Source organism: Octopus bimaculoides, chromosome 18 (assembly GCF_046866305.1).
Source record: "Octopus bimaculoides isolate indiv1 chromosome 18, ASM4686630v1, whole genome shotgun sequence".
NCBI classification, from domain to species: Eukaryota; Metazoa; Mollusca; class Cephalopoda; order Octopoda; family Octopodidae; genus Octopus; species Octopus bimaculoides.
The window spans coordinates 7,050,134-7,063,811 of NC_142945.1; the positions used below are offsets into that span (position 1 = coordinate 7,050,134).

General features: G+C 36.5%; 1 protein-coding gene across 1 annotated transcript in view; it reads left to right on the plus strand.

The window, feature by feature from the left end:
• Positions 1-13,678, plus strand: part of LOC106871988 (cilia- and flagella-associated protein 221) — a 103,168-nt gene that overhangs the window by 37,179 nt on the left and 52,311 nt on the right. The window contains exons 7-12 of the mRNA XM_089365986.1: positions 5,244-5,370; positions 6,398-6,509; positions 8,373-8,419; positions 8,929-9,081; positions 10,018-10,098; positions 13,284-13,379. Coding sequence (XP_089222112.1) covers positions 5,244-5,370; positions 6,398-6,509; positions 8,373-8,419; positions 8,929-9,081; positions 10,018-10,098; positions 13,284-13,379 — 616 coding nt within the window. The remainder of the gene's footprint in view (positions 1-5,243; positions 5,371-6,397; positions 6,510-8,372; positions 8,420-8,928; positions 9,082-10,017; positions 10,099-13,283; positions 13,380-13,678) is intronic.

Here is a 13,678-nt window from a genome sequence, read left to right on the forward strand (position 1 = left end):
TGATAGTGGGTGATAGTGGGTAATGGTGGAGGTGTTGATGATGATCATAAATATTTGTGTTTTCTCTTAACAGTCATCTGAGCATTAATAAAATAATTACTCTTTTGTTATGATTAGTTTTGTCTCTGGGTTTGTTTGTTTCATCCTTTTGCTTCCGTTTCTCTTCTATGTGTTGTTGTTGTTATTGTTGCTGCCAAATTGTAGGTCGCTGTGTGTGTGTGTGTGTGTGTGTGTGTGTGTGTGCGTTTGTGTGTGTGCTTCTTTCCTGTGTCTTATCATATTTTCTGTTTGAAGACATCAGTCGTGAAAATATAGAAATATAGATGGAGATCACTGGCCGACTGATGTGTTGCACTGCGTACACAGCTTCATTTTCAAGCGATTAATCTAGAAACAGAACCAGATATGTTAACTTTTGCTTTGTTACATGTACAATGTCTTCAAAAACTATCGTCTGGATGAGTGTGTGTATGTGCATGTGTGTGTGTGATCGTTGTTGTTGTCATTTTGATGTCCACTTTTCCAATCGCTAGGTATTCTTTGCCCTGCGGCCAGACGTGTTTGTGTGGAAGGACATTTCTTACATCACGGTGACGCTCGTTTACAGCTTTTGTGCAACGTCAAGACAAGGACATACACACAAATATAGACAGACACACACACATACACAGACACGCACACATACATGTTTGTATTTTGATAAGTGTTAATGTGTGTCTGTACCTCTCTCTCTTGTCTGTCCATCTGTCTCTCTCTCTCTATCTATCTGTCTGTCTGTCTGTCTGCCTGTCTGTCTGCCTGTCTGTCTGCCTGTCTGTCTGCCTGCCTGCCTGTCTGTCTGTCTGTCAGTCTATCTCTTTTTTAACCGCACGCGTTTACTACATACATACATACACACACACACACATTCTACATATGTAGGAAATTCTGTCTGTGGAGTTGTTAGCTACCTCCTCCTACATCGCTTTATTGATTTTGAAGAAACTTGACATGTGAGTAGAACTCACGTCTGGAAACCTCATGGCATACTCAGATTGTTGAAAAAACTTCGATAATACGGTCCCTGGAAGGAATTCTTATATATGTCTAATATGTTTTGTTTTAAAAACCAAGGGAAATAACCCATTCGCCCCTAGAAGCGATGCTTATATATAGCTAAGGAAAATGAACTGCAAATGATGATGATGATGATGATGATGATAAATATGATGATGAAGAAGAACGTAAAAGAATAAGGATTTGGAATCTGAGCAGGTTACCTTATCACCGCTCAGATATAATCCAAATCTGACTAACCACATTAAATGATAGGAAACATAGAATTCTTCAAAATCAACAAATACATGGTGCTTTACTTGACAGGTAAATCTTGACTTTGCTTTATTAGATTCCATACAGTTTTTCCAGAGTATATATAATTAAGACATCATAATGAAGAATGGAGAATTATACATCATCAGAATTTGTCTATTACAATATTATTGTCGTTAAATTCACATTAAATCAAGTCTGATTGTTTTCACTCTTATTGTTTGCCAAACAGGTGTCCGTTCTCCTGGTTGAGTCAGTTTAATGTGAATTTAATGAGAATATTACTATAATAGACAAATTTTGAAGATGTATAATTATCCATTCTTCTTTATGATGTGTGTGTGTGTATATATATATATATATGTACACATGCACACACACAGTGGGCTTCCAAACAATTTCCATCTACTATGTTCCACTCACAAATTATTGGTTGATCTGAAGCTGCAGAAGACACTTCTTTAAGGTTCTGTGCCTTAGGATTGGACCCTGTACCATAAGGTTGTGAAGCATGCCACATGGCCATATATGCGTGCATGCAAGCACACACACAGGCACATACGCACACACACACACACACACACACACACACACACACACACACATGAACACACACACAAATAGATAAATAGATAGATAGATGATAGAGGGACAGATAGTTCGACAGATAGAAAGATAGACAGATAGATAAATAAATAGATAGATAGATAGATAGATAGATAGATAGTTATACAGACAGACAGACAGACAGACAGATAGATACATACATACATACATACATACATACATTGTTAGACAGACACGAGAATATAACATTAGCAGCAATGAACCAGTTTTAGTGTGTCCCATATCGTAAAATCTGTAGTAGTTGTTGTAGAAGCAGCAGCAACTGCAAAGGTAGTAGTAGTAGTAATAGTAGTAGTAGTAGTAGTAGTAGTAGTAGTTGTTGTTGTTGTTGTTGCAACTTAATTACATTAGAAAACACTTTTATTTAGCTGAAACTACATCTGACTCTCGAAATTGTATTTTCCGAACAGAAATTGAGTGATTAATAAAATTTGGACTTTGTTAATTTTGTTCTTGAACAAGGAAATTGCATCATTTACCAGCAAACAACAACGATAAAATAAGTGAAAAAAAAAAAAACCCCGCGACAACAGCGAAAAACAAACGAGCAAAAGAGAAACACCACAAGAAAACAACAAAAAAAAAAATGAAAAACACAACAAAAGCAAGGTGACATCCACAACAATAACATCAACAATGCAACAAGATCGGTGATATCAGGGAAAATAATCTTCCGCTTAACGAACCAAATAATGTCAATAATATAAATAATAGTGAGAACAATAAAAAAATTAGGAGTCAAAGAGAGAACCTCTATGTGGTTGCTCAGTGTGCTAGAAATAACAGCTAAATTTCCCTCAAATCATACCTTAGCATCTTTGATAAGGATTTGTTAGGTAATGCATACACAAACACACACACACACACGAAGTAGTTTTGGTGAAACATTGTGAGGTATAACTTTAAAGAATATAGTTGTATAAGCGTAGAAGTGGCTGTGTGGTAAGTAGCTTGCTTACGAACCACATCGCTCCGGGTTCAGTCCCACTGCGTGGCACCTTGGGCAAGTGTCTTCTACTATAGCCTTGGGCCAACCAAAGCCTTGTGAGTGGATTTGGTAGATGGAAACCGATAGAAACCTGTCATATATATGTATATATATGTGTGTGTGTATGTGTTTGTGTGTCTGTGTTTGTCCCCTCAACATCGCTTGACAACCGATGCTGGTGTGTTTACGTCCCCGTAACTTAGCGGTTCGGCAAAAGAAACCGATAGAATAAGTACTAGGCTTAGTACTCTCATCTTTGTCACTCTCTTCACAATCATTAGCATCCCTGTCATCGATATCATTAACAGCGTCCACCTCCTCCTGCTCCTCCTACCGCTCATCACTGCCACCACACCACCGTCATTGTTGTCATCACCACCACAATCATTGTCATCTTAATCAACGACGACCACAACACCAACAGTTAAACTGTAAATGCAAAATAAAACGGATTCAATGTAAGTTTTAGAAAATTAAAAAACTTAAAATACGAGGGAAAAAAAAAAGCAAGCAGACGTTTTATGCAGTCATCATAACAGTGACCAAAAGGACAAAACAAAAGAATTTAAACAGAAAAATAGCAAAAACAATTATCAAAAAATAACAAATATATCCAACATGACCAGACCCTCACAACAAAAAATATAATAAAAACTAACAAAACTAAAAAAAAAAACAATACATTTAAGTACATACATAGAACAATAACAACAACGAAACTGCATTTTGCAGAATTATCATTGTCATCATCATTGTTGTCGTCGTCATCATCATCATCATCAGTGTCATCATCACAGCCAACCACATGATGATGATGATGATGATCATCATCCTCTTCATCATCATTGTCATCATTATCATGTCATTTATCATCATCGTCATCACCATTGTCCTCGTCATCATAACCATCCTCATCATCATCACCATTGTCATCATCACTATCACCATGATCATCATCATCATCATCATCATCATCATTATCATCCTCATGACATTGAAAAAGCAGCCTGGGAAAAAACTGATAAAAATTCTCAAATTTGGTTGTTGTGGTCGAGGGGGTGGGATGGTGGTATAGCAAAAAAAAAAAAAAAAATTCCACCCCCCCCACAAAAAAAAGAAGACAAAATGAGATGATTTATAAATGTTTGTTAATGGATCATTTCCTTTCAGGAAGAAAAAAAAAAGAAAAAAGACTCTATTTCCTTGGCTTTGTGCAGCAGGTCTAATAATCTGCCACCCATTCCCTCCTCTCCCTTCCTGGCCAACTCCCCACCACCTGTCCACCCCACAATACTCTCAATTCTGCCACAGCAGCATGTGAGGTGTCATCGTTTAATGTGCAAGGCATAAACTCTAAAAACGGTATCGGAAATATTTCCTCGTGAAAGTGATTTATCGATTCCTGCTCGACCCCCCCCCACCTCTCCTCCTCTCTCTCTCTCTCTTTCTCTTTCTCTTTCTCTCATTAAGAACGGCTAAAGGTCGGCCATCTTGTTCACCACCGTTGACAACTTTCGGTGGAAAACTCGGGAGTCTTGACTCGAAACTTCGACATGTGTTGTAACATGTGATCGCAGTCACTGACAATTAGAATTGATTTACAGGTGCTTGCTGTACACTGGTGGTGGTGGTTGTGGTAGGTGCGATGGTGGTGGTGATGTTTGTGGTTGAGGATGGTTGGGGATTGTGGAAAGGACAGTCTCGATGCAGATTATTGTGGTGGTGCTGGTGGTGGCCATGACAGTGGTCGTTGATGATGGTGGTGGTGGTGGTGGTGATGGTGGTGGTGCTGGTGGTTGCCGTGATGATGGTCATTGGTGATGGCGGCGGCGGTGGTGGAGGTGGTGGTGATGGTGGTGGTGGTGGTGGTGATGGTGGTGGTGCTAGTGGTGGCCGTGATGATGGTCATTGATGATGACGGTGGTGGTGGTGGTGGCCGTGATGATGGTCATTGATGATGGTCATTGATGATGGTCATTGATGATGGTCATTGATGATGGTGGTGGTGCTGGTGGTGGTGCTGGTGGTGGCTGTGATGATGGTTTGACAATAAGTCTTGATTATGTAATTTGCATTATGTTACCAATAATGACCTTACATTAATGAAACATACGTAAGACTATGAAACAAAATATCTTATAAACAATTTCTCATGTTATGTTTTACTTATAAATATACACACATATTCATATGAGTGTGCCTGTGTGACTCTGTGTGTGTGTGTGTGTGTGTGTGAAAATATATATATATATATATATATATATATATATATATATATATATGTATATATACAATTTATTATTATACAATTTCTTAGGGAAAAGGCATTGAAGAAGTTTAATGAGGAGAACCCTGCCATTCTTGACCCTCACAATGTTGCTCCTCTTGATCGGTTGAGAATCAAAAAGAACAAATCTGAAAAGTCTGTGGAGAAAGCCCCTCAAGTAAGTCCTTTCATTTAAGGAAAATTCCTAACGAATCAAAGAAATACAGAAGTAAAAATAATAGCTAATTTGTGACAGATTTGTTTTTCTTTTTTTAATTAAAGCAGACATTTGATGATATATTCCAAAATACATTCTATCAGCTATAAAAGAAGTTAAGCCCCCGCTCCCCACAGAATTTTTATGGCATGTAATGTTTTTAATCATGCCCCTGCATGATCAGTGGTGGCCTGGGGGGGTTTAAGCAGCATTGTAAACACTGCTACAATCATCATCGCCACCACAACTACCATCGCCACAATAACCCCCCCCCCGCCACTGCGACCACCACCACCACCAACCATGGCGACGATGACGATGACGACGACGACCACCTTGTTTCTAACTCTCTCTCTCTCTGTCTTTCTATTTGTCTTTCTAATTCTCTCTCTGTCTTTCTGTCTTTTTCTCTAACTCTCTGTCTCTCTCTCTGTCTGTCTCTCTCTCTGTCTGTCTCTCTCTCTGTCTGTCTCTCTCTCTCTCTCTCTCTCTCTCCCTCTCTCTCTCTCCCACTCTCTCTCTCTTATCCAACAGGGCTAGCCACGTAATCTCCTCTGCAGCAAGACACTTACCTCTATCCCTCTATTTTTTTTTATTAACTTCTCATCACCTCACATAAAGCAACCTCCCTTAATATTGCTCTTCCTCCCAGTTAAGGGCTCATCATCTGGCAAGTTACTTGGTGACCCTACCAGAGCTGGTTCCACATGAAAAGCACCAAATACACTCTGCAAAGTGGTTGGCATTAAGAGGGCCATCCAGCCATAGAAACCATGCCAAAGCTGACAATAGAGCTTGGTGCAATCTCCTGGCTTGTCAGCTCTTGTCAAACCATCCAAACCATTGAAAAGGAATGTTAAATGAAGATGATGATGATGATATGCCTAAACAAGAAGCTTTTGTAAGCTTTCATTCTTTTTTTTTACCTTTTTGCGTTTGTTCTAAATTATTTTCTTCATATTTTCTCTCCTGAAACATTTTATCAAAGGAAATACAATACAATGGCTACCGGTTTCCTGCTCAAATGGACACTGTTCATGCTGTTTCGAAAGTGCTTAACCAAAAACCTAATAAGTTACGCACCAAGGATTTAAAAAACAGTAAGGAACCTCTATATTATTATATCATTCTTAAATGCTTCTGATCTGATAATATTCTCCTGTGTCTTTCATTTTGCCATATCTGATAAACCGCAAAACACAGTTGATCCATGGATCAAATTTTCATTTGCTCAATAATTGAATCATTCTTAGATATTTATATAAACTGTAAATGCTTCCTAAACCATAAGAAGCTTTTTTTATAGGCCAGGATTTAACCCCAATTTCATGGGGTTATATACTCTTTAAATATGGCTGTGTGGTAAGTAGCTTGCTTACCAACCACATGGTTCTGGGTTCAGTCCCACTGCATGGCACCTTGGGCAAGTGTCTTCTACTATAGCCTCGGGCCGACCAAAGCCTTGTGAGTGGATTTGGTAGACGGAAACTGAAAGAAGCCTGTCCTATATATATATATATATATATATATATGTATGTGTGTTTGCGTGTCTGTGTTTGTCCCCCCCCCCCATTGCTTGACAACCGATGGTGGTGTGTTTACGTCCCCGTAACTTAGTGGTTCGGCAAAAGAGACTGATAGAATAAGTACTAGGCTTCCAAAGAATAAGTCCTGGGGTCAATTTGCTCGACTAATGGCGGTGCTCCAGCATAGCCGCAGTCAAATGACTGAAACAAGTAAAAGAGTAAAAGAGTATATATACACACCCAATTTATATATATATTTATGTGATGTCAGAAACATATTTAGAAGGAAAACATGTCTGGTGTTGAGTAGATCCAGATTCGTTGAGAGTAAAAACGATAGATATAAAAGAATGTAATTGAAATCGGACGGAAATTGAAGCAAATATATTCGTCTCGTTTTATTTAATGTCAACATGTATTCTCATTGATATTATCATCTCCTGAATTCATTAGAGATTCACAGAAATCCGATTTGGTGTAGACAGATGCTTCCCTTTCATACTGACCAAATAAATTGGATTTCGCTGTATTAATGTTGAAGAAATGATTGAAAAGAAGAACCAACCAGGTAGATCATTGGTGAAACAAAATTGCCGTGTTTCATAATGTAACTATTAAAGAGGCATGGCTGTGTGGTAAGACGGTTGTTTCTCAACCACATGGTTCTGGGTTCAGTCCTACGGCATGGCACCTTGGGCAAAGTGTCGTCTACTATAGCCCTATGCTGACGAAAATGTTGTGTGTGGTTTTGGTAAACAAAAACAATTATATATCTGCTATATCAGATTTCTGATATAGCAGATATATAATGGCTGCACCAGGCTCCAATCTGATCTGGCAGAGTGGAGCCTGGTGCAGCCATCTGGCTCACCAGTCCCCAGTCAAACCATCCAACCCATGCCAGCATGGAAAGCAGACGTTAAACGATGATGATGATGATGATGATGATGATATCTATATGTATGTATATATATATATATATATCTATATATATATATATATATATATATATATATATATATATATATATATATATATATATTGTTGTATATGTTAAAACCTTATTTAGCCCCTTTAACATTCAGACTCCCTCTGTCAAATGTAATGCTTATTCATTCTCATTGTCATGAATTAATCATGCATTATCTCATAACTTCAAGATTTCAAAGACAAAAATAAAAACTTTTAGAATGACATTGTAGGGTAGGTGTAAGAGGCCAGCTTCTGACAGTTTGAACATAAGACAGGTAGAAAAGTTTTGACCATATGTGGCCGGTTTAAGCGCTAAATGGTTAACATCTGTATTGTGTAAATGTTATGCATTAACTTCGTTTATTTGGTAATTTAGTATGCTAATTTAGTATGCTAATTTTTTGTTTACGTGTTTTGGAAGTGTCTCATACTTTATAATGGTTTATTGATTTTTTTCTTTTAAAGTTTTGTGGAAAGGAAAACAGAATGATAGTGAGTCAAGGCAGGTTAAGGTAAGTGGAAGCTTAACTCTGATGATTGAGTGGGATTTTTAAATGCTTTGATGCCATTTGGACTGAACCAGGAAATGAGTGTGTGTGTGTGTGTGTGTGAGAGAGAGAGGGGGGAGATGGAGAGAGAGAGAAGAAAGAGAATGAAAGAGAAAGTGAGAGGAAAAGAGATGGGGAGAAAAAGAGGAAGAAAGAGAGAGGAGAGAGAGAGAGAGAGAGAGAGAGAGAGAGAGAGAAAGAACGTGAATGAAACAGAGAGTAAGAGAAACCCCACAGCCACTCCTGTGCCTATGGTTTTAATAAAAGAAAGCATACGTGGTATACAGAATTACCAAAAGTAATGAATGCAAGTATACAAGGTATAGAGCAAACCTCCTGATATTGGGGGACTTGTAGGGTCAATCAAGGAACCCCACTGTCCTTGAACATTAGGACCAAGTTCCCTCTTCAACTTTTACTCTCTCACTTATGGAATAATGATATTAATAATGCACCAAAATGTTCTAATTAAGACAGTTACCTTTGAGAACTCCATACAACAGCTGATCAAAGAAGAACGGCAAAACCAACTGCGTTGGCAGAAGAAGGTTGGTGACGATGCCATGAGTGCAGAATCAAAGATCATTGAACAGGAATATTGGAAACAGCTCTGGGAAAACTATAAAGTAAGATTTTGAAAACGAATAAAATGTTTTGTGAAAAAATATCTAAGTTTTTCTTTTCCTGAATATTTGTCAAATTTTATTTCACAAATTGTCAAGTTTAGATGCTTGATTGATTGGATCAACTGGAACTCTCGTTCTTGTAACCGACGGCGTGCCAGTTATTATATATATATATATATATATATATATATATATATATATATATTACAAAAAATAAGGTATTCAGAGATGTAGATGGTTGTACAAATCACAGATAAGTACTTTCATCTACTCTAATAGATTCTTCAGATTTAAATTTTGTGAAGGGATTTGTCACTTTTTATAGTATTAGTGAATTGTCTGTTGTGGCATGGTTTCTACAGCTGAATGCCCTTCCTAGCATCAACCATTTTACAGAGTGTGCCGAGTGCTTTACACACACACACACACATACATGATGGACTTCATCAAATGCACTCAATATGCTTAGCCTATGGCCAGAGTAGAAGACATTCACCCATGGTTAGGTAATGGTAAAGTTACCTTCTCAAATTGTGCTGACTCATAAGGGCTGGTTTCAGTGGCGTATATATTCTGCACCTGGATGAAATGATAGTCTCTCACAGGATTACTTCCTTTTGCCAGCTGAGTGGACTAGAGCAACGTGAAATGAAGTGTTTTTGCTCAAAAACACAATGTGTTGCCCAGTCCAGGAATCGAAACTGCAATCTTACAATCGCGAGTTTAACACCCTAACAACTAAGCCACGTGCCTCCACTACTCACCCACGGTGGCATGTGCTGGGACTGAACCCAAAACCATGTGGCTGGGAAGCAATCTTCTTAACCACACATCCATGCTTGCATCTGTTATACATTTTTGTTTTTTTTATTTTTGTGCCTAAGAATGATTTTTTGGTGAATTCAGATTTTCCCTGTTTTGCTTCTTTCGTTATAGTCCCGATTCAACCATGATCCTCAAAACTATTCCCTTGAGACTGAGCAGATTTATAGAAGAACAATGCGCATATATGACGATGTAAGTCTTTTAAGTTCTATATTTGAGAGATGAGGAATTATGTACATTATTTACATTATTTACATTTGATGGATATTTGTCCTCAACTTGTTTGTTGTCAGCACAACGTTTCGGCTGGTATACCCTCCAGCCTTCATCAGGTGTCTTGGGGAAATTTCGAACCTGGCTTCTCATTCCTAAGGTATTTTTTTGATGTTGTTATTATTATTATCTTACAGGTCACTGCCTGGAATTGAACTCGGAATCCTGGGGTTAGTAGCCCGCGTTCTTAACCACTACACCGGACTACTAACCCCAAGAGTTTGATTCCAGGCAGTGATCTGAATAATCATCATCATCATCATCATCATCATCATCATCATCATCATCATCATCATCATCATCGTTTAACGTCCGCTTTCCATGCTAGCAAGGGTTGGACGATTTGACTGAGGCCTGGTGAACCAGATGGCTACACCAGGCTCGAATCTGATTTGGCAGAGTTTCTACAGCTGGATACCCTTCCTAACGTCATGATAATAATAATAGTAATAATAACAACATCGAAAAAATACCTTAGGAATGAGAACCTAGGTTCGAAATTTCCCACATACAATGACTACACACGCACATACAATACACACACATACACACACACATCTGTGTATGTGCATGCATGATGTGTACATGTACGTGTGTGCGTGGACATGAAATTTCAGATTATGCTGTTAAAAAAAAAAAATTTTAGGAAAAAAATGTATGTTTGAAAATTAAAGACACGAAGTAACTCATTTTTCGGGCTGCACTCATTGGCCAAAATGATGGAAAAATCTGGTGGAAAGGAAAATGGTAATTCCTACTGAAGCACTCAAAGAACAAACAACTTTCTGAAAACTCTGTTGTGATGAATATTCATTTTTCAGTTTTTGGACATCTGGTTATCAGGAAATCTAAGAAATTACTTATGCTTCAAAGTAAATTATTTATTTCTATGTAGGCTGCCAGAAGGCAGCTGGTTTCTCTTCTCTCTTGTCTGTTATTGTTATTTCATTGGCTGGTCGGTTGGGTGGGTGGGTGGGTGGGTGGGTGGGTGGGTGGGTGGGTGGTTCTTTCTTTTGTTTCATGTATGTGTAATGTATGTGTAAATATGCATATACGTGCACGCATACACTTGTATTTATATCTATCTATCTATCTATATATATATTTATTTATATATATATATATATGTATACACATACACACACAAATACAAGCGCATATATACATACATGCATATATATATATGTATGTACATATATGCATAGAGATATATGTACACATAAATATATATGAATTTTATACATACATATGTGTTTGTGTGTGTATATATATATATATATATATATATATATATATATATATGCATATATGTATGTATACACAAACATATACATATATATGTGCATGTGCATGTGTGTACACACATACACACACACACGCACACATTTATATGCATACATGCACATACATGTGTGCATGCATATATATATATGTATATGTATAGATATATTTATGTGTGTAAAATGTGTGTATATATGTGTGTGTTTATACATATATGTATGTATATATATATATATATATATATATATATATATACACACATATATGTATATGTTCATGTGTGTATGTATATGTATATATATATATATATATATATATATATAAATGTATATACATATATAAATGTATATACATATATATATATTCATTTATGTGTATATATATTCATTTATGTGTATATATATATATATGTGTGTGTGTGTTCTCATAGTGCTTTAAAGCAATCACACTTAGTAGCCGTACCAAAATCCCTTTCTTATCTCAAAATTGTCGCAGTAGAACACTTGAATACATAAATACATACAGCTTTTCTTTTCTGTTCACTTTTTTATTTTATTTGAAGAATATGGAAAACAAAACAAAATTTGAAAAAAAAAAAAATCAGGAAAATAGTAATAAGAATAGAATAAATATAAAATTATTTATAAATGAAATAGAAAATTTTTAAAAAATGAACATGAAAAAAAAAAAAAACAGAATGAGTGAAAGCAGGAATCAATTCTGCTGAAGTTGGATTATGGACAAGTATTTATTTACCAGTTTTTTCGTTTAGTTTAGTTTAAAGTTTTTGAAATACCAGGGTAAAATTGGAAATTTTCCCAGAGTTGTCTTCTTCATTTAGAACTTGTATAGTTAAGTGCAGGCTGTTGTGACTATAAAAAAAAAAAAAAATTTTTTTACTGAGTTGATATGATATGAGCTTGTCATGAGAATGAAAATAATTAGCACCAGTGATAATTATTCAAAAATAAGAGCAAGGGAGATAATTCAGAAATTTAAATTGATAAATTAAATGAAAGTATGCAGTGGGAGGGTTCCTACTGTTTTTTTTTTGTTTTTCCTGTTGTATAATTATGAGATACCATCTTTTTGGCTGTAGTCAATCCGGAGAGTGTGTGTGAGAGAGGGAGGGAACGGTGGTTCCTTTTGAAGTTTTGCTATGGATATCTGGTACCAGTGGGAGAACGGCATGAAATCTATTTGGTACAGTGCCAGCCCTCAGTCAAACCGTCCAACCCATGCCAGCATGGAAAGTGGACGTTAAACGACGACAATGATGATGATGATAATATATATATTATATATATATATATATATATATATATATATATATATATATACCATCAGCATCCACAGGACTGAAAGCCCTGTGGATGTTGTTGGTCTTGCTCTACTCTCAAACTTGTAACAGGTGAAATAGTCTCCCCTCTCCTGACTGGAGGTGGTTGTATATTGTAGCCTTTGTGACATGACAACTGCATGGTTCCAAGTGAGCCACTTTTGGCAAGAAGAGCTGGTGATGTGGAAAAAACAGACACCCCTCATTGTGATAAAATTAGAGAATTAGGGTGGAAGAGAAAGAAAGAAAAAAAGAACTAAGCTGAGTATTTGAGAGGCACTTTATTTATTGACTGCAAAATATGAACAGCAAAGTCGACCTCAGCATATATTTGAACTTTGAATATATAAAAAAAAACCATAGCTAAGTCCTTTTATCCGACATTCTACCAGTCTTGCATTCCACCTTTTCTGTGATTCTGATATTAAAATAAAAATATACGTGCAGTTTATTTCGATAATTTTGTTTAATTTTTCTGTGTTAGACTCCTGAAGATGTGGCTGATTTTAATCCCTACAAGAATAATTTGTGGCCCCAGAGGTTGTATGTAAAGAAAAGGTTTATTCAAGCTGTACATAAGGTAAGCAACATAACTATATTACTATTATAATGAACCAATACCCTGTATTTATACATATGCACACACATTCACATACTTATATATGATTTCATAAACACAGCAATACTAAAAACCAGTATTTAGAAATCAATATACATAGGCTTTAGAGTAAAGTATAAGGCGGGTACATACCATTATGTTAATCAACGAATGACGAAGAAAGATGAGTTATGAAATCATCATGTAATCTTCATTAGCTTACTGTTGTTTCTGCTGTAAAAAGCTGTGTATTCAGATATGGTGGTTGTCTACTCCTTATG